This window comes from Peromyscus eremicus, chromosome 14 (genome assembly GCF_949786415.1).
Source record: "Peromyscus eremicus chromosome 14, PerEre_H2_v1, whole genome shotgun sequence".
Lineage (NCBI taxonomy): Eukaryota > Metazoa > Chordata > Mammalia > Rodentia > Cricetidae > Peromyscus > Peromyscus eremicus.
In genome coordinates this window covers 79,479,806-79,500,262 of record NC_081430.1, presented here as the reverse complement: position 1 = coordinate 79,500,262, position 20,457 = coordinate 79,479,806, and the positions used below count along the sequence as shown (strand labels likewise).

Sequence of the window (20,457 nt, the reverse complement as noted above, 5' to 3'; positions counted from 1 at the left end):
AGTCTTCATTAACCTGGTGAATTACCCACGCTACTTGTGCATTAGTTTCAAAATAACACCCCTGCCCTTTAACTGAGTTTGTCAAGCCAGAAGACACTAGTCAAGATCCAGAATATGTAAATTACAGGTTTTCCAAATCGAAAATCCAATCGTCGCCGGCGTCTCCAGCGTCCCGGAACCAAAGCTCAGCGACCTCGACTTCCGGGGAGGGGGGAAACGGGAGTGTGTTAGGACGAATCGATTACTTTGGACTGGCGGAGGCCTATGAGGCGAGAACCCGGCACCCGAAGCCAGTGCTGAGTCTACGACTTCGCTTGGGAGACGGCCGAGGCCGCCGGGTTCTAGGCGGTCGCGCTGGGGCCGCTCTGAAGGGGCTAAGCCGACCGCCGCTTCAGCCATGGTTGCGCCCGCCGTGTTGCGCGCTCTGCGCAAGAACAAGACCCTTCGCTACGGAGTCCCCATGTTGGTGAGTGGCTGCGGCCCGAGCGGGGCGGGGCCTCCGGAAGGGGCGGGGCCACATCTGCCTGGCGTGTGTGTGCTGTCTGCAGGATTCTTGTGGCAGGGGCCTGTGCTAGGAAGGGACTGCTAGAGATGTGAGCTGTTAGATTTTTCCTAGTCCACACTCAGAAGTGTACCCTGCGTTTCCCCCTCTTCCTTTCATGAACGTGCGTGTTGTCACTATTCCCGTTTTACAGTAATCTTTCCTGGGGTTAAAGGTTGAGGTTGGCAGAAGACCAATGAGAGCTGGCGCTCCGATAATTATGTTCATTTGTTGTTTTTATCATTGACAAGTTAATTTGCTTTAGCACCCTCCGATATCATATTAAAGAAAATAAATAAAAGGTTTTAAAAAACAGTTTCATTACTTTGGTATGGCAATTGGTACAGGTGAAGTTCCAGCCTTTGTATTTGAGCAGTACTAAAAGAGACTTCAGAAATGTAATAGGTTTTTTAGTCATCTTTGGTGTGTTTTGATTTTGTTTTCTTCTTTAGGAAACTCTGCAGTCTGCTTTAAGAGTTTCAAAATAAGCATTAGTTTTTATAAAATGACAACAATTCTTGTAGACAAGGCATGTGTAAAATTTGTTTTCTGGAAGTTGCTCTGCTGTTCAGAAACACTGATTTTAGCCACTGACTTGCAGTCACCCGTCTGTCACTATGGGAACCAATATGATTTTCTTCCTTTTCAAAAACATAAAAGTCAAGAACTTCGTGAAAGACAACCAACGAAACCAAACAAAACCCCCCAAGGGTGAGGCTTTCTGTGTAGACTTAGTTTCCTGCTCTATTTTCAGAGCTAATCAGCAAGGAGATGCCTTCACAGTCAGTTTTTAAATGGTCAAATCAAGTGTTAGAAAGACACACTCTGGAGCTATTTAGATAAAACTTTTAAACCTAATTTGTTTTCTAGTCAGCTGCCCTTCCACTAGTAAAAGAAAGAGCACTTTCTATGTCCACCCAATCTGACAGAACCTCCTTTGAGTTCTGAGACTTTTTCTGGTTTGTCACACCATAGGCAGGTGTGCCCTGGCAAATTAAGGAAGCCTCCAGCCATGTAACAAAAGTAACTTCTTCAGATGAAGTATTCATTATGATCTTTTACCTGATAGGTGTTTAACCAGCCATTCCTTTCTGTTTGTTACACACAGACACCACACACACACACACACACACACACACACACACACACACACACTCTTCTAGCGTGTGTATGTGAAACAGCATTCTTTTTATTTAAAAATTATGTGTGTTTTGAGAATTTCATAGATGAGTACTGTATTTACATCATTTCTACCCCTCCCTTCCCTGCTCCAACTTCTCCTGTGATCCTCTTCTCCATCTCAAATTCATGACTTCCTTGTTGTTGTTACATGTTGCATGTGTGTATGTATAAAGACAGCCTGATGAGTCTATTTAGTGATGGTCTTATGTAATCCAAAATAGCATTCTTTTCTTAAAAGTAGCTAAGAATATTTTATATGCATAATTGTTAAATATAAGCTTTTTATTATGGCTGCTATTTATCTCAAAATCGTGGGAGTTAAGAAGAGAAAGAGTCCTAAAACCTGAGGAGTGGCTCTCTAGACTGCAAAAGAGGAGACAGTGGGAGAGAACATGCTTAGTGAGGAGAAAGCAGCTAACTGAGTTAGAAAGCCTCTAACTGAGGCACTGATCTAGTTAACACAGGGACTCTAAAGCTAATGCTGTTTTTTTTTCCATTTGTTTTGTTTTGCTTTTTACACGCCTCCCCTTCCCCAGCGTTTGAACACCTATCACAGACGCTCTCCCCATTTGTTGTCTTTTGAGTTTTAGGATTTTTTTTTCATTTTTTTTTTTTTTGTGAGAAGTTTTAAAGTTATCACTGTGAAGTTTCGTTGCTTTTATCAACCTCAGATTTTAAATTTTTATCTCATGTTTTTATACTTTTTATATTTAATTATTTAATCAGTGAAATAGGGGTCAAGCTTTTTCCCCCAAATGGCTAAGCTTTTGCTTCTCTGGCCTGAGAATTATAGCCAGTTCAGTTTCTGGTAAAATAGCAGTGACAGTTTGAAATCTCTCTTAAGGGTTTCTGCAGTGAGAAACACACTGCAAGACTCCTTTATCACTTGATAAGAAAATAAAACGCAATGTTTTCCAAATGTTCAACTTTGCAAAAGTCAGAAAATTGAAAGAAATTCTCCACAGACAAAGCCAGAATTTTATTCCTAGGTTTACCCTATGTAGTTATAGTATTAAAAGAAAAACTTGAGCAGCATTGGCTGCTCCTCCAAAGGGCCTGAGTTCAATTCCCAGTAATCACATGGTGGCTCACAACCATCTACAATGAGATCTGGTGCCCTCTTCTGGCCTGCAGGCAGAACTCTGTATACATAATAAATGAATAAATAAATAAGTCCTTTAAAAAAAGAAAAGAAAAACTTGAGGGGTGAGAGAGGTGGGTCCCAATTAAGAGCCCTTGCTGCTCTTTCAGAGGACCAGAGCTTTCCCAGCACCCATACCAGGCTGCTCATGATTGCCTGAAACTCCAACTCTAGGGTATCTGATGTCCTCTTCTGACCTCCACAGGTACCCACATGTACCTGCCCATACATAGACACATGTATACATATGCATTCATGCATACACAAATGATAAGTAAATCGTAAAAAAAAAAAAAAAAAAAAAACTTTAGGCAAACAATTTTACTGATTTTGCATAAGCAAAGAAAGCTCATGAGACAACTGAACCAAGCTCATGGGAACTCACGATCTCTGGACTGACAGCTGTGGAGCCTGCATGGGACCAAACTAGGCCCTCTGCATGTGGAAGGCAGTTGTGTAGCTTGGTCTGTTTGAAGGGCTTCTAGCAGTGGAATCAGGATCTATCCCTGTTGCATGAGCTGGCTTTTTGGAGACCATTCCCTATGGTGGGATGCCTTGCTCAGCCTTGATGCAGTGGGGAGGGACTTGGTCCTGCCCCAACTGAGTGTACCAGGCTTTGTTGACTCCCCATGGGAGGCCTTCCCCTTTTGGAGGAGTGGATGGGGGGTGGATAGGCAGGGGCAGGAGGAGGGATGGGAGGGGGAACTGTGGTTGGTATGTAAAATAAATAAAAAAATATTTTAAAAAAAGGCTCATGAATCAAGCCACACTTGCACTCAGAACCTGAAGAGGTTCAGAGAGTTCTGTCCTGCTGAGTTCTTTCTTTTATAGACAAAGAAACTACAAAAATAAGTTAATTGGCTAGAATTAGACATTTGCAGTTCTTTTGACTTGGTCTGATCAGTTGACCAATCGAGTTTTCTGTTTGTTTACCTTCTAAGGTTACATAAATTCTCTAAAGGAATTTAGGTATGGAGACAGCTTCACTCCAAACTTAATACTTTGCAATAGCGTATCATTTAGTTGGGTGTGCTTTTATTTCCTCTTGAATTTGGAAACAGGAGGATCAGAAGTTCAAGGTGACCCTCAGGTACATAGCAAGTTCAACCCCATCTTGGCAAATAAGACCCTGTGTCTTAGTTGGTGTTCTATTGCTGTGAAGAGACACCATGATCACAGCAACTCTTATAAAGGAAAACATTTAATTGGGGCTGGCTTACAGTTTCAGAGGTTTAGTCCATTGTCATCATGGTGAGGAGCACAGTGGCATGCAGGCAGACATGCTGCTGGAGAAATAGCCTAGAGTCCTACACCCAGATCTGCAGGCAGCAGGAAGAGAGAACTTGGGCTTCTGACACCTTGAAGACCACCCCCAGTGACACACTTTCTCCATCAAGGCCACACCTCCTAATCCTTTTAAGTAGTGCCACTCTTTGATGGCTAAGCATTCAAATATATGAGCATATGGGGACTATTCTTATTCAATTTGAGACCACACCATGTCTCAAAAACCAGCAAACCAGAAAAGTCAGAGACACATGTGTGATGATTTATAGCCATCAGTAATGATCTATTAGAACTTTTCCAGGATAGTATAGTAGCCTCCCTTGCTGAGGTTTCATTTACTGTGTCTCAGTTGTTGTCATAAAAAAGAAAAGAAAAGAAAAGAAAAAGAAAAATATGGAAAGTTCCAGATATAAATAATTCATAACCTTTAAATGGCATTTATTACAATATATTGTCACTGTTGTACCTTATTATTAGTTATTGTGCTAATCTTATTGTGCCCATTTTGAAAATTAAACTTTAATAATAGGTATATATGTATAGGAAAATACATAGTGTATTTAGGGTTCAATATTTGTCCAGGTGTCCCTCGAATGCCTTTGAAGGTAACCCCACCACATCTACTTTTAAGTGATGAGTAATAATTTCCTAGGAGAAGTACTCTAGGTTTTTTATAGTCTGTCCTAGGCTCTATTTAACTGAATGAGCTAGCCTGAGGCCACCCTTCTCTTTCCTATAGCTGTCCTTTTTCTTGGTTTCAGTTGCTGGTTGTTGGAGGTTCCTTTGGTCTTCGGGAATTTTCACAAATCCGATATGATGCTGTGACGATTAAGGTAAGAACTATAATTGGTGTTTCACTTGTGTCCAAGTGTATGTTTTTTGGTTTAGGAGAATTATGTGCTCAGTTCATTTAGCGATATTAATCTGTCTTGTCTTGAAAACCTAATAGATGATCTTTGCACCCTCTCTTATTTAAAATATCACTAATGAGCTCATGAAAGTGAATCATATAAAGCATTTGGTAACAGTTCTTTGTATTCACTAGGGAATTTGTAGTATTATTGTTTCTTCCCCCAGATATTCTCAGATGTAGTTGTTTTTAGGATTCATAAGGAACTAAAGAACATGGATCAACAATTTTTATTTCATTTTATTTCTCTAATTATAAATTCACTATTTTATTTTAATGCCAGGGATGTTGCAAATGTATTGTCATTTCTCATTAGTTACTGATACTAAAGTAAAGTAAAATAAAATATTTTTATTATAAATGAAGATAGTTATCTTTTATAGTGTATGCATTGTGGTAGGATTATAGTGGGTCCTCTGTTTTACAGGTGTGGTATACTACCTTGCACACAGTCATGTGGTCATTCCAGAACAGAACTAAGATTCTCATCCTCTGTAATTACACATCCACTGTCAAATTTATGCCGTATGTTACATAAGAACTCTGGTTCATTAATTGAGAAATGTGTTATAATTTGGGGAGAGGGAACATATACCTGATATTTGAAGACTTTTCTAAGTAATATATAATGTATCATCATATGCCAATACAAACATTGTTCACTTTGGTAATGGACCCTCCATTGCTGCATTACACCAAGTAATATGACTAAGTGTGCATTTTAAATACACACACTTGTGAATAAGACAGTCTTTGACTTGCCGATTGTGCTTTGTTACAAGATAGTACTAGCTTAATATTTAATGTAAATACTGTGACCCTGTTTTTAAGATAGGATAATCATAATAGCAGTGCCTGTATGATCCAGATATCACTGGAAAAGAAAGCTAAATAATTCTGTTACTTTAATGACAGATGAAAAGGACACAGACAGCTGGATTAGGGAGTTAAATAACCCCTACCCTAGTTAAACAGCATACCGCACAATATGCAAAAAGAAATTACAGTTGGGTATATTGGATACAGGGATGGGAACACATAAGAAGACTGAATTTCACATGTCTAGGATGAGACAAGCAAGTACTTACAAATCAACCCTAAATTGGTTCATCTTCAAACACCAATTCTTAACCTCAAATAGTAAATATTTAATTAGCTTGTGCATACCACACTAACTTATTATACTTGGACTGATCTACAAAACTCACAAAAATTCCATTTTTCTCATTCCAAAGGTGCAACTAAATATAGCCTAGAGGTGAACAGAAGGGGAAGTTCTGGTAGCAGCTGTGTTGTTGTCCAGCAGGAACACGGTTGATCCAGTTCAGTCTTAGCAAGGGCCATGCTTTCTTTCTACTCCGTTATACACAGTGAGCTCCAGCTAGGGGTGGAACTCAGTGATAGAGCACTTGCCTAACATGCAGCAAACCCTGGGCTTGACCTGTAGCACAGTGAGAGAGAAAGGGAGAGGGAGAGAGGGAGACAGAATCATGGAAGCAAGACATGTTTTCCTCAACTCTTAGGTACTCTAATGTGGGGGGAAATGGAGTTTCTAATTGTCATTTGGATTCTTTGAAGATTTTAAGGAAAAAAAAAACACGGCAGTGGGCTGCGGGGGAAGAAACATAAAACAAAAAGGTTGATGTTTTATAAAATGCCTTCCACCTCAGTTTTCTTTCTGCTTTCTACCTGGGACTTTAAGATCCATAGAGTATACTATTACTATGCCTAAGTTCAAAGGTTGTAAGAGCTGTAGAGTGCATATTACGTTAAACTATAGTTAACTGCATGTGGCTGTTAAGAGCTTTAGAGGGTACTGTTAAACTATGTGTAAGTTCATGGCCTGTATGAGCTGCAGAATATACTATTAATCTATGCCTAACTCTTTTTGTATATATACCCACTCCTGGATTCTACTGTCTTATCTGTCTTAATTAATCACTAAATTTGTCTTTTGTTACATTGAGTTTTTTTTTTTTTAACTAGACCTGTCCTTTAACTTTACGATTTGGTACATATTTTTCACTTCTGTACTGTTTATTTAATTCTTTATTATGTCTGTCAATACTCCAGAGAAATTTTCCATAATGTCATATTTTATCCCCTTTTTCTAAAAACTTTGTGAATTATAATTATTTAAAAGGCCCATCTCACATAAGGATATTTTTTCTTCAGTTTTTTTTTTTTTTAGACTTATTTATTATGTATACAGTATTCTGCCTGCATGTGTCCCTGCAGGCCAGAGGAGGGCACCAGATCTCATTACAGATGGTTGTGAGCCACCATGTGGTTGCTGGGAATTGAACTCAGGACCTTTGGAAGAGCAGTCGGTGCTCTTAACCACTGAGTCATCTCTCCAGCCCTTTTCTTCAGTTTTGACTGTATGATTATGTCTTTGAATATGCCTTACAATTATTTTCAGTTAGATATTGATATTGTTTTTAAGTAACTGTAGATGTTCTAGATGGCATTGCTTTCCTTCAGAAACAATTTGTCCTTTTTTTTTTTTTTATCTAGGTAGGTGGAGTGGAGTGCAGTCCCCTTAAACTTGGGTGTGAGCCAGGTCCTGGCTTGTTTGGAGTTGGAGTTAGCCTTAGCGCATCTCTGCTTCTTCCTTATTCTTAAGACCTGACCCCACCTGGCTTTCAATCAGGACTCCAGGAAACTCAGTCTGGTTTTCAGAGATTTTCAGCTTAGCTGTGGACTCTTGTCTATGGAGTTTAGAACATAGTAATTTCTTTCAAGGACATAGATGTCTGTCATGTGTCATTTGCTTTCTGCTTTTGTTACTATAGCCCTGTGTGATGATTTCTCTAACCCCCATTAGCAGCATCTACCTGGTGTCCAGCCTTGGTTCCTCTTGTTTTTAAATTAACATATATACTGTACAGAGTAATAAGCTTCATCTTGGCATTTCCATTCATGTATGTAATATGCTTTGATAATGTTGGCTCCTCCAGTACACTTTCTTATCCCCCTTCTCCCTCTTCCCTTTTTCAATACACATTTCCAATAATCGTTTTACTTTCTGTCCTTATTTTTTCCACAATTTTCATATATGTGATACCTGGCTGTGACACTAACTAACCCTTGGTTATGATTCTGTACTTGTTCCAGGCTTGGTAAGTGTAGCCAAGGGAGAAAATGGGTTTCAACTCCAATTCTCAGCTCATAGGAATCCCTCTTACTATAGTGGGATTTTCTCTGTTGAGCTCTACACTGAAAATTGAATTGAATTTTAAGTTGATTTTATTTTTATTTTTTCTTGTTTTGCAAATTAGTTTGACATTAAATGGACACCATTAAATTTACTTTATATAGAAAATAGAAGCACAAGAAGGTAGCTTATGGAAATGTTAGACAATGGGATAGTGTTTGCTGATAAGGCAGAAATGGAATGTGACCAATAGCACTGATAGGCTTCTGGGACCCCAGGCACACATGTGTTGGGATTTTTGGATCTACTTGTCATAATATACCCTTTTTTGATTTGTCTCATTTGTCTTTATCTATGCATCATTCTAATGAGATCATGGGATTATCCCAACTCATCACTTTGTTTGTAGGCTCTGTTAAGTCATGCATACTCCAATGGTCCATTGACTTTGTTTATTTCACCAGTCTCACCCTCCTTTGTGACATGCAGGTAGCAGGTATGAGCTCCAGTGGGCCACTGTGGAACCCTAAATATCCCATAGCTTACTCTTTATTCAGTCTGTGGAGGGGGTTCTTTTGTTTTTCAAGTGCATTATATAGTAGCATTTTAAATATTTCCATGCTTCAAAATTTACATGGCTGGTGAATAATGCTGCCCCTGGAGGCAGAAGGCCAGTGCTCAACATGTTTCTTTCACGAGTTATTCAAGCTCCTGTGCCTGCTTTCCTTACATGTAATAATGAAGAAGAAATTTATGCTCATCTTACAGGTTTTGTGAGCATTTAAACTAGATGGTGTATGTCAAGTGCCTGGCGCACAGGTGTATAAATCAGTGGATATTAGCTAGAGTTGTGTTCTAGTTACCACAGTGGACAGTAGAGATTTTGACGTATGCTTTAAATTGGCTGAACTGTCCCAGTCATCTTTCCTATGACTTTGTTTGTTTGAGACAGGGTTTCACTATGTCCCTGGTTGGCTTAGGACTCACCATGTAGACCAGGCTGGCCTCAAACTCACAGAGATCCCCCTCTTTCTTCCTCCTCAGTGCTGGGATTAAAGACATGTGCCACCCGTCTTCACTCCTATGATTTTTGAAAGTAAAAAATGAAAAAAAAATTAAAGCGAAAAATGAATGTAAAAGAATTAAATAATGTATGTCTTTTTTCTTTTCTACAGGTTGATCCTGAATTAGAAAAAAAATTGAAAGCGAATAAAATAACTTTAGAGTCAGAATATGAGGTATAGTATGTTAATATTCTATGTTTTATAACAGTCTCACTAGTCATGACTGGTTCTCTTTCTCAAGATAATCAGTAGTGAATAAAAAATAACTTTAATCTGAATATGTGGTAAATGGGCTGCACTTTGCTTCTTCTGTTATCCATTGTGACCCACACCAGCCTTTCAGCTGTTGCTGTGCTGGAGCAGCTTTTCTCCGTTCAGCTGTTGCTGTGCTGGAGCAGCTTCTCCTTTACTCTTGTCTTCCCAGCCTCTTCCCATTCATTGTGCTCTCAGAAACAGAGTGGAGACGCCTTCTGTCACTAATAGTTTGTCAGTATGGGGAAAGGTAGATATGAGGTCTCTCCATAAGCAAGCCAGGGAAGTTCTAACCCTCAGAAAGCTTGGTTTGGAGGTGGTTTATTGGCTGACCTTGTCCTGGAGCCTGTTGAGTTTTCCCTTTCTGCTTAGCACTTAGTGATGCCTCAACCAAAGCCACTGGGTGTTGACACTAATGTGTTTATCTTCCTGGTTCTGTAGAAAATAAAGGACGCTACTTTTGAAGACTGGAAGAATATTCGAGGCCCAAGGCCCTGGGAAGATCCTGAACTCCTCCAAGGACGAAACCCAGAAGCTCTTAAGCCTAAGGCAGCCTGATTGTGCTCAGTTTTTCAATAAAATGATCTCAGGCTGGAGAGATGGCTCAGAGGTTAAGAGTACTGACTGCTCTTCCAGAGGTCCTGAGTTCAATTCCCAGCAACCACATGGTGGCTCACAACCATCTGTAATGAGATCTGGTGCCCTCTTCTGGCCTGCAGGCATACATGCAGACAGAGCACTGTATATGTAATAAATAAATAAATCTTTAAAAAAAATAAAAAATAAAAATAAAAAATAAAATGATCTCAACTGGACCTGTACTCCACTAGGAAGATTCCAGATCTGTGCAAACCTGGATGTGAGTAATGTGATGGCTGAAAATTTTGATTAAAAAGTCAAATATAAATCTATAAAGACTTTCCAATCAGTCTACTTGGAAATGAAAGTAGCAGTGTTGAACACACACACACACATGCACACACACATACACACACACACACACACACACACGCAGTAAAATTGTGACTACTGTTATCATAACATGCCACACATCCTCTTTTTCTATCAGCCACTAGTGCATCTGCCTCGTTTTGGTTTTTGTTGAAAATCCTTGGCTTGAATCCAAATTTTCCCAATAAAATTGTGACTTTATGTTAAACCTATAAATAAATGATCATAATCTAGTAATGGGCTTTTCTTTTATTCCTAATACTTCATAAACCAGCCTCTGAAACCATGGAACCCACTAAGGAAATTATATAATTGACCTAATTCGTGTGCAGTGCATGATGGTAAGAAGATGTGACACACTGGTTGAGGTTATCAGGTGCCTGTGTTGTGCCTCAGCACGGTCTGAGAGTCAGTTCCAGTTTGTTTGTTAGATCTGCTGTGGTCAGATCCTAAGCAAAGTGATAGGGAGGGAAGGCAGGATTTGTTCTTAGTACCAACGGCTCGTTTTCTCTTTTTAACCACTGCTTAGGCAGTCTCAGTCCTCCACCCTGTGTAATTTTAATGCTGAGTTCTAAATACCTGAAGTTTAAACTGTAATAGTCCTGCTGTCGCTGCTCCTTCAAGTGATAAGAATACCCCACTTTTCCCTCAGTCAAAACTTCAGTTCAGTTCAACAGGTTACTTTTAGTAATCTTATAACGTTCTTTAGTGGATAATGACAAACTGATTTCAAAGTTAGTGTCTTAGTTACTTTTCTATTGCTGTGATTAAATGCTGTGACTAAAAGCAACTTGGAAAAGAAAGGATTTATTTCGCTTACACTTCCAGGCAGTAGTCCATCATTGAGGGAACTTAAGGCAGGAGCTGATGCAGAGGCCATGGAGGAACACACTTTACTGGCTTGCTCCCCATGGCTTGCTCAATTTCCTTTCTTATATACCCCGTGACTGCTTGTAGCACCAAGCACAGCGAGATAGGTTCTCCCACATCAATCACTATTCAAGAAAAGGACTTGCGACTTGCCTACAGGTCAATTATTATAGAGGCATTTTCTTGATTATGATTTCTTCTTCTTAGATGACCCTATCTTGTGTCTAGTTGATATGAAAATCAACCATAAGAATCCACACCTTGTCAACTTGACATACAAATACAGCACTTATCAAGCTATAACTTCTCTTGTTCTTTCCATGGTGCCATGCTAATATTAATATGACAATGTAAAACATTCCAACTTTTCAAAATCTAAGTCTATAAAAATTTCAACACTTTAAATGTTCAGTCTCTTTAAAATATCCAGTGCTGTGGGATGATCTTATGAGCTAGCCAGGCACATACATCCACATAAAGCCTAAAAAAAGCTTAAAAAAGAGGGCTTCTAGACCCACAAAAACAGGAGCCAAGAACAGCTTCCTAGTTCAGGTCTCTCATTATGGGACTCCGTACAGAACAGCGTCCCCTGGCCAGAGTGGGCTTCGGCTAAACATGGCAGGCCCCCTTGGTCTCTTCATGGGCCACAGTACAGAGAGGCTTCTCCCAGCTGCTGCCTGCTGGCTTAAGCTGCTAACGCAGCTCCAGCAGCATACTATGTGGCAGATAAAAAGGGGAAACACAATAAAAACAGATTCAGACAGAAAGGCCTCTAAATAGGTCATGATGTATTTAAAAGATATGCTTAGGCTTGAGAGAGAAAGGATATATATCCTTAAAATATATTATATCCTTAAATTAAAATGTAGATTTAAAATAATAAAATAAAGTCCTTAGAAAGGTGAGTAAAGTAACATAAAGAAAGTGAGCAACATGAGGATGGAAAAATGCACAGAAAGTCTGGATTATGTATATTATTATGTTGTCTTTAAATTTTTGACTGCTATGAGACATTTGATTATGGAAGCTGCTGGATTAAACCAACCTATATATTTTAAAAATATCTTCACTCTAAAATTTATTTTTATTTATTTATTTATTTTATTATTTTTTTTGGTTTTTCGAGACAGGGTTTCTCTGTGTAGCTTTGAGCCTTTTCCTGGAACTCACTTGGTAGCCCAGGCTGGCCTCAAACTCACAGAGATCCGCCTGGCTCTGCCTCCCGAGTGCTGGGATTAAAGGCGTGCGCCACCACTGCCCGGCTTCACTCTAAAATTTAAGTTAAAAGGTATGCCACTTTGGGGGAGAGGTTATGTTTTTGTTTCCACAGGAAATGAGAGGCTATGGATTAATTCAAAGTTAAAGATGATCAGGTTTGATCAACCAAGACTCCCTGAATGGTCTCTGATGATAGCGATGGCCCAGATGATCCAACATCCACAACAGCTTTTTTTTTTTTTTTTTTTGGTTTTTCGAGACAGGGTTTCTCTGTGTAGCTTTGAGCCTTTCCTGGAACTCGCTTTGGAGACCAGGCTGGCCTCGAACTCACAGAGATCCGCCTGGCTCTGCCTCCCGAGTGCTGGGTAAAGGCGTGCGCCACCACCGCCCGGCATCCACAACAGCTTTAAGACTACTGACTGAGATGGACCAACCACACAAAATACCCTAGGACTTGACCATAATTCTAAATTTTCTCAGGATCCCCATAAAATTACCAGTGCTCAACAATCAACAAGAAGTAGTCTAGAAAACTATGCCCAAATTCCCAAAATATTGTTTATAAGTGCTTATTTTCACTTAAGAGATGTTGGTTATAAACTGTTATTGGTCATAATCAATGTCTTTCTAAAAGAAGAAAGGAGGATATAAAGAAATGATGGAGAAGGGTAGATTATTGAATCTACATTAATCTAAAAAACAACTGATAATCTCAAAATACTTTACATTGGTATGGATTTAGGTTTATTGATACAAATTGAAAGTTAATTTTGTTATACTATATGTTTCTGTTCTTTTGGGGGTATTACGTTTATACAACTCATTTGAAATTATAATGTATAATTAAGAAATACAGATTAATAGTCATCTATAATAATCAAACTTATAATCATATTAATTAGGTTTTCTAGATATACAAAGATATATTTCAGATAGGCATTTTTCAAAGACCTAAAAAAATATGGCATTTAAAATGTTTTAAGAACTTAGACTTTTCTGGACAATGAGAACTTAGACGTTTCTGGACAGTGGACTCCTGGCAGCACCAATATGGCAAAGACTAGCCATTTGGGCAAGAAACTGCTCTTGCCTGGACTGCTTGACAATATGTTGTATAAACTGGACATGCAGGACTCATAGGAAAATGACCACTGAATTTTGCCAAAACACGGCAAGATGGTCCTTCAGATTCCTGCTTCACAGAAGAAACTACAAGACATTCTTTAGGACACAGAGGAAAATGACTGATGAACTTTGCCAAAATAGGTGGGACAGTTCTTCAAATTTCCTGCTTCACTGAGAAGTCTGCCAGATACTCTAGGCCTATAGGGTGAAGATGGATCCCAATGTTACAAAAGAACTTTGGGTGACTGTCCAGTCAGCCAGATTTCTCTTGTCATTTCTAGAGTTTTGGAAGTTGCTTGCAATGCACTTCCTGTTTACTCAGATAATATTATATTCTTCTGGGGTCTTTGATGGAATTGAAGACTAGGTAGTTATAATTGTAGTTTTCCTTGATTATGATAAAAGGTAAATTAGATATGAAACTTTAGACTCACAAGTATAGAATAGATGGTAGAATATTTTCTTTAATTTTGCTAAATAGAAATAGACTAGATATTGTAACTGTAATTCTTGCTTGATAGTTTTTTTAAAGATTTATTTATTTGTTATGTATACAGAAGAGGGCACCAGATCTCATTACAGATGGTTGTGAGCCACCATGTGGTTGCTGGGAATTGAACTCAGGACCTCTGGAAGAGCAGCCAGTGCTCTTAACCACTGAGCTATCTCTCCAGCCCCAATAATTTTTTTATATATAATTTTACTATGTTAAAATGAAAACCTTCCGTTTTGAGTAGACAGAAAAGGGGAAGTACTGTGGGATGGTCTTTCTATATGCTGTGAATATGTGTTGCTCTTATTGGTTAATAAATAAAGCTGCTTTGGTCTATGGTAAGGCAGGATAAGAACCTGGTAGGAAATCCTACCAGCAAAGATATAGGGAGAAGAAAGGCGAGGTCAGGGGAGATGCTGTGAGCTGCCAGGGGAGCAAGATATAATAGAACACAGGTGAAAACCACAGACACGTGATGATACATAGATTAATAGAAATGGGTTAATTTACGATGTAATAGCTAGCAATAAGCTTGAACCATAGACCAAACAGTTTGTAATTAACATTGAGCCTCTGAATGATTATTTTATAAAAACGGCTGCTGTCTGGGCAGGACCAAGAAACTTCAGTCTGTAATCCAGTCTCTTTCAAAGTTGAAAGCCTCTTTAAAATTCCAAAGTTTCTCTAAAATATCCAAAGTCTCCCTAACTTCCCTTTGAGAGGCAAGAACCAGGGCATGCACAGTCACAATCAAACAAAATCAACCCCAAATTCAACAGTGTAAAAAAGTTTGGTGCTTGGCATCTGGGACCCTTCATGATCCTCCAGATTATAAGGGTTTGGACTGCTTCCTTCACTTCTTGGGAAGCACCACCTACAAGCACATGCAGTTTGTCTTCTAGGCTCAGACCATTCTCTCCACAGCTGCTGTTCCCAGTACTTGTCTCTTGGTACTGGTATCTCTAAAATGCTGGGGTCTCCTACTGCAGCTGTGCAATGTTTTCATCAGTAGCTTCTTCTGGGCTCTCTTCAAGGACTTTGACACTGCCACATGGTGCCAAGCTTCAGCTTCTCTCCATGACCTCTTTGATTGTGGGCCTTCTACTGCAACTGAGGCTCCATCTTCACTAATGGCCTCTCTCTTCAGGGACTTCCGCCCTGCCAAACAATGCCAAATCTCAGCTCTGCTCCATAGCCCCTTATGCCTTCAAGACCAGTACAACCTGAGTGACTATTGCACTAGTTACCAGCATGAGATGAAGCTTCAGCTCCTTCTGGACTATGGTTTCTGTGTGCTGGCCCAGAGGAAACATTTTTCAGAAGATTTTGCCTTAATGATTGTGGTAGTTTGAATGTAATTGGCCCCCATAATGTCATAGGGAGTGGCACTATTAGAAGATGTGCCTTTGTTGGCGTCGGTATGGCCTTGTTAGAGGAAATGTGTCACTCTAGGGGCAGGCTTGAGGTTTCCCATGCTCAGGATACCACCCAGTGTCTCAGTTGATGTCCTCTTGCCTGCAAGATGTAGGACTCTCAGCTCCTTCTCCAGCATCATGTCTGCCTGCACGCTGCCATACTCCCTGCCATGATGAATAGACTGAACCTCTGAACTGTAAACAACCCACCTCAATTAAATATTTTCCTTTATAAGAGTTGCCTTTATATATGAGTTTGTCACAGAAATACCCCATTTCTGGTGCCAATTTCTATCTTAGTTACTTTTCTATTGCTGTGATAAAACACCACAACCAAAAGCAACTCGAGGAAGAATGGGTTTATTTTGATTACACTTCTAGGCAATGGCCATCACTGAGGGAAGTCAAGGCAGGAACTGATTTAGAGGCCATGGAGAGGTTCTGTTTATTAGCTTGCTGGCTCAGAAACTATCAAGAAAAAGAGACAGAGACAAAGAATTTCAACATCTTCCTTTGCATGTGTTCACACAGGAATGCACATTTGTACACACACACATGCATATACCATAAATATGCACAAACACAATAAGTAAAAAAGGAAGATATGGCAATTTGTCAAGTAGAATCTATCTATCTATCTATCTATCTATCTATCTATATTTTTTTTTCCTGGAGCTGAGGACCAAACCCAGGGCCTTGGGCTTGCTAGGCAAGCGCTCTACCACTGAGCTAAATCCCCAACCCTAGAAAATATATATTAAAGACAAATTACAAAAATGAAAAAGTTATAGATTTGAAAAGTGAGAAACAAAATGAAGATTTTTTTTTGAGACACAACACTTGTCAATATTGCTCTTCCCACTCTTTACTACAACACTGATTTCCAAGCTATAAATGAGTGGAAAGCCTTTTCCTTGTTTTTGTCGAGATGCTGGTAGGGAATATATTAATTAAAGACATTGATACCTTTTGCCTTTGAGAGCACACAGGACTATTTCAATTTATGATGCAGCCATTGATTGTGTTCTACATTGTCTTTTGAGCTCTCTATCCCCCAAATAGGGTTTTAACACAAAGTATCAATATAAAACTTACCAGGATTTCATAGGGAAGAGACTGGGACAGTTTACACAGCACTATACTGTCTACTCAAGAAATGCTCTTAACCAAATTTCTCCATAAAATCCCTTCTGTTCTGGACCACCCACTGTACCCTGTTCGCATCTCATCTTAGTTGAACTCTTGATGGATCCTATCTTTTCTGTTTCTGGATCTTCATTTGCTTATAAACAGCACTCCCCCAACTCTCCCCTTATACCAGAGTTCACCAATACATAGAAACATTAGCCTTTTTCTTGGCTCCTATAAACTAACACACTCAAAGCCCAGATCTGGAATCAAGCTTGTTTCTACTCTGTAACATAGTGAGGAAAATGCTATTCTACAAGGAATAACTGTTTTGGGGAAATTGAACTACTTACTTCCTTGGCCTCTTCATGTAGAAGCAGGAGTAGTAATGACAATACCAATGTCATAAGTTTGAAATGAGTTTAATTATGTAAAGCTCTTAGAACAATGGCCACCACAGAGAAAACAGCTGATAGCCATTAGCTATTATTAATACAAACAGGGAAAGCTTATTAGTAACAATAGTTCTTATCAAAGTATGTGGTCAGGTAGTAGTTTAATAACACTGTTTAGTAGACTGTTCCACAAGTAGCGGTTCTATGTGGAATTCCATGGAAGTCAGGCAAACTATTGGGCTTTAATTGGACTCTCGGATCTGTCATTTATAAACTATAACCTTACACAAATTACATAACCCTTATGAATCTGGGTTACTTCATTTAAGGGTAGGAATTTTGTATTGGTATATGCTAGTTAATCTAGGAGTGAGATGTATGAAGAGGCCAGAAATAAAGAATAAGTAACAAAGAAGTGCTTGTTGTTATGGATTAGTACAAGAAAGATGATCTGCTCACAAGTTCTGAATAGGCATCACTTTAAGTAATGCAGTGTTTTTTCTTCTAACTCTTTGAGTTTGCTTTCTGCCTTTTGAATCTTAAACAATGTTTGCACTGTTGGAAGTCCAGTTGGAATGTAGAAAGTGAGTGTTTTGGAAATTGACTGGATGACATTCATTTGCTGTCCATTAGATTGTAAGCAGGGACCAGATTCTGAGATGATACTTAATCTGTGGCACTTCCAATGGAGGTCATGATCTGGTAAGCTTTGAAGAGTTATGACTTTTACCACCAGAGGGAGCACTAAGACCATGCAGCACTACTGACTTCTGATGGTAAAATTATTTGGTACATTCCAGGTTTTGACATGGTGTAGGGTCCCAGAGAGGGTCTCAAATCAAGAATTTAACTTTGTCTCTCTGCACTGTCCCTTTAGACACACTGAGTCCAGAAGCTCATGACTGTGTGAATTGCCTCGGCTCCTTCAGCCGTGTTTAAGCAGAGCTGCCTCATTAGAGTGTGCTTAATGCCTTCAGCCCAGCAGAGCCACATAATACCCAAATAACAAAGATAGGCTCAGTTCACAGGTGAGAAGGCCTGTGGGAGTTTGAACGTAACTGGCCCCTATAAACTCATAGGGAGTGGCATAGGGTATGGCTTATTGCAGTTGGTATGGCCTTGTAAGAAGTGTGTTACTGTGTGGGTGGGCTTTGAGGTCTCTTAAGCTCAAGCTATGCCCAGTGACACAGTTCACTTTCTGTTGTCTGCAGATCAAAATGTAGAACTCTCAATTCCTTCTCCAACATCATGTCTGCCTGTATGTTGTCCTGTCCCACCATGATGATAATGGACTAAACCTCTGAAACTGTAAACTACATCAATTAAATGTTTTCTTTATAAGAGTTGCTGTGGTCATGGTGTCTCTTCACAGCAATAAAAACCCTAACCAAGACAGAAGTTGGTACTAGGGACTGGAATGTTGTGATAGGCCTGACCATGTTTTTATTTGGAGGAATTTGGACTTTGGTACTTTGGGTTAGGAAAGCAGTGGAATGCTTTAAGCACTTCTTAATGGGCCATGCTAGTAGGAGCATGGAAGAGTTGAACTGTGGGGGCCTGGCTCAAGAGTTTCAGAGGGGAAGAATTTTATTATGTTGCTTGTAGATTGTTCTTGTGATATTTTGGTGAAGAGTGTGGCTGTTTTTTGCCCTTATCCAAAGACTGTCTGAGGTTAAAGTGAAGAGATTTTTATTAATTCTGTTGGCAGAGGAAATCTCAAAACAGCCTAGTATAAACTCTGTCATGTAGTTATTAGTGTTAACTCTAATGAAGATATAAAATGAAAAGGAACAAGCTGATAAAGGAAAAATACAAACTGTACAATTTGAGGAGAAAAAGAGCACTGGGAAGTAGATTGGAGCTAAGTCCTGTGCTCAAGGAGATAAACAGACTAAGAAATGCAATAAAGGGAGTTGTGACCTCAGAGCATGATCCCATCTAGCTAAGGTTCCAACTTGTGAAAAGAAATTAAAGAAAAGCTTAGAGCTGGGTGTGGTGGTGCACACCTTTAATTCCAGAGCTCCAGAGGCAGAGGTGGCTGGATCTCTGAGTTTGAGGCCAGCCTGGTCTACAGAGCTAGTTCCAGGACAGCCAAGGTTAGGTAGTGAAGGAAACCATCAAAAACAGAAAACTGGTAAAGATGTAATTGAATGAGGGTGTCATGTTTCAGCCCCACCAAGCAGCAGAATTTGGCAGCTTTGGACACATGTTTCTGGCTTTAGAGTCAAGGATAAAAGAAAAGCATTATGGAATCTTCCTCTGTGCCTAAGGAAAGCTGCTGAAGCTAGGCATGTGTCAGGGGTGCCCCTGCATGGAGGCCTAGAGAGGCCATTGCCTGAGGCTGTGAAGTTGAAGCCTGGATTGCCTTGAAGAACTTAAGATGTTGGAGATGCCAGAGTCGTGGGATATCTGTCAAGGAAAGCTGCTAACAGCGACTAGAACCAGTCCAAGAGAGAGAAGTGTGTTGCAGTCAACAAAGCTGAAAGGAGTTGGAAATCTGAAGTGTACTTTGACATCAGACATGGAGATGAAGAGTTTGGAGTTTGCCCAGCTGGTTTTCAGTCTTGCTTTGGTCCAGTATTTCCTGACTCTGGTCCCTTCCCTACATTTTGGAATGGTAAAGTATATTCTGTGCCATTAAATGTTGGACATATGTGTTCTGCTTTTTTATTTTGACTTTATAGGAGATTTCAGTTAAGAGATTGTATGAATCTCAGAAGAGACTTTGAATTTTGGACTTTAAAACATTGTTGAGACTGTTATAGACTATGGGGACTTTTAAAGTTGGACTAAATGCATTTTGCATTATGATATTGCTACAAGCTTACAGGGGCTAGAGAGTGGAGTGTGGTAGTTTGAATGTGATTGGCCCCCATAAACTCATAGGGAATGGTACTATTAGGAGGTGTGGCTTTATTGGAGTAGGTATAGCCTTGTTGGAGGAAGTGTGTCACTGTGAGGATGGGCTTTGAGGCTTCCTCTGCTCCAGCTGTGACAAGTGACACAATTCACTTCCTGTTGCCTGTTGATCAAGATGTAGAACTCTTAGCTCCTTCTCCAGCACCATGTCTGCCTGCATGCTGCCATGTCCCACCATGATGATAATGGACTAAACCCCTGAAAATATAAGCCGCCCAATGAAATGTTTTCCTTTTAAGAGTTGCTGTGGCAATGGTGTCTCTTCATAGCAATAGAAACCCTACCTAAAACAAAGTCCTTCCAATCTGTTGTGTGGAGCATCTTCTAACCATCCATGTCTGATCTGCACACTGTTCTTCATTGAGCTATTTCTTTCTTCATGCTTGCCCAGTTTTTTCCCCCCTGTTCC

At 39.6% G+C, this 20,457-nt stretch overlaps 1 protein-coding gene across 1 annotated transcript; it reads left to right on the top strand.

The window, feature by feature from the left end:
- Nucleotides 1-207: 207 nt before the first annotated feature.
- On the top strand, nt 208-10,718 carry LOC131924652 (cytochrome c oxidase assembly protein COX16 homolog, mitochondrial). Its single transcript, XM_059279958.1, has 4 exons — nt 208-466; nt 4,913-4,984; nt 9,394-9,456; nt 9,976-10,718. The coding sequence occupies exons 1-4, from the start codon at nt 398-400 to the stop codon at nt 10,090-10,092; spliced, it is 321 nt and encodes a 106-aa protein (XP_059135941.1). The 5' UTR covers nt 208-397; the 3' UTR covers nt 10,093-10,718.
- Nucleotides 10,719-20,457: the final 9,739 nt, after the last annotated feature.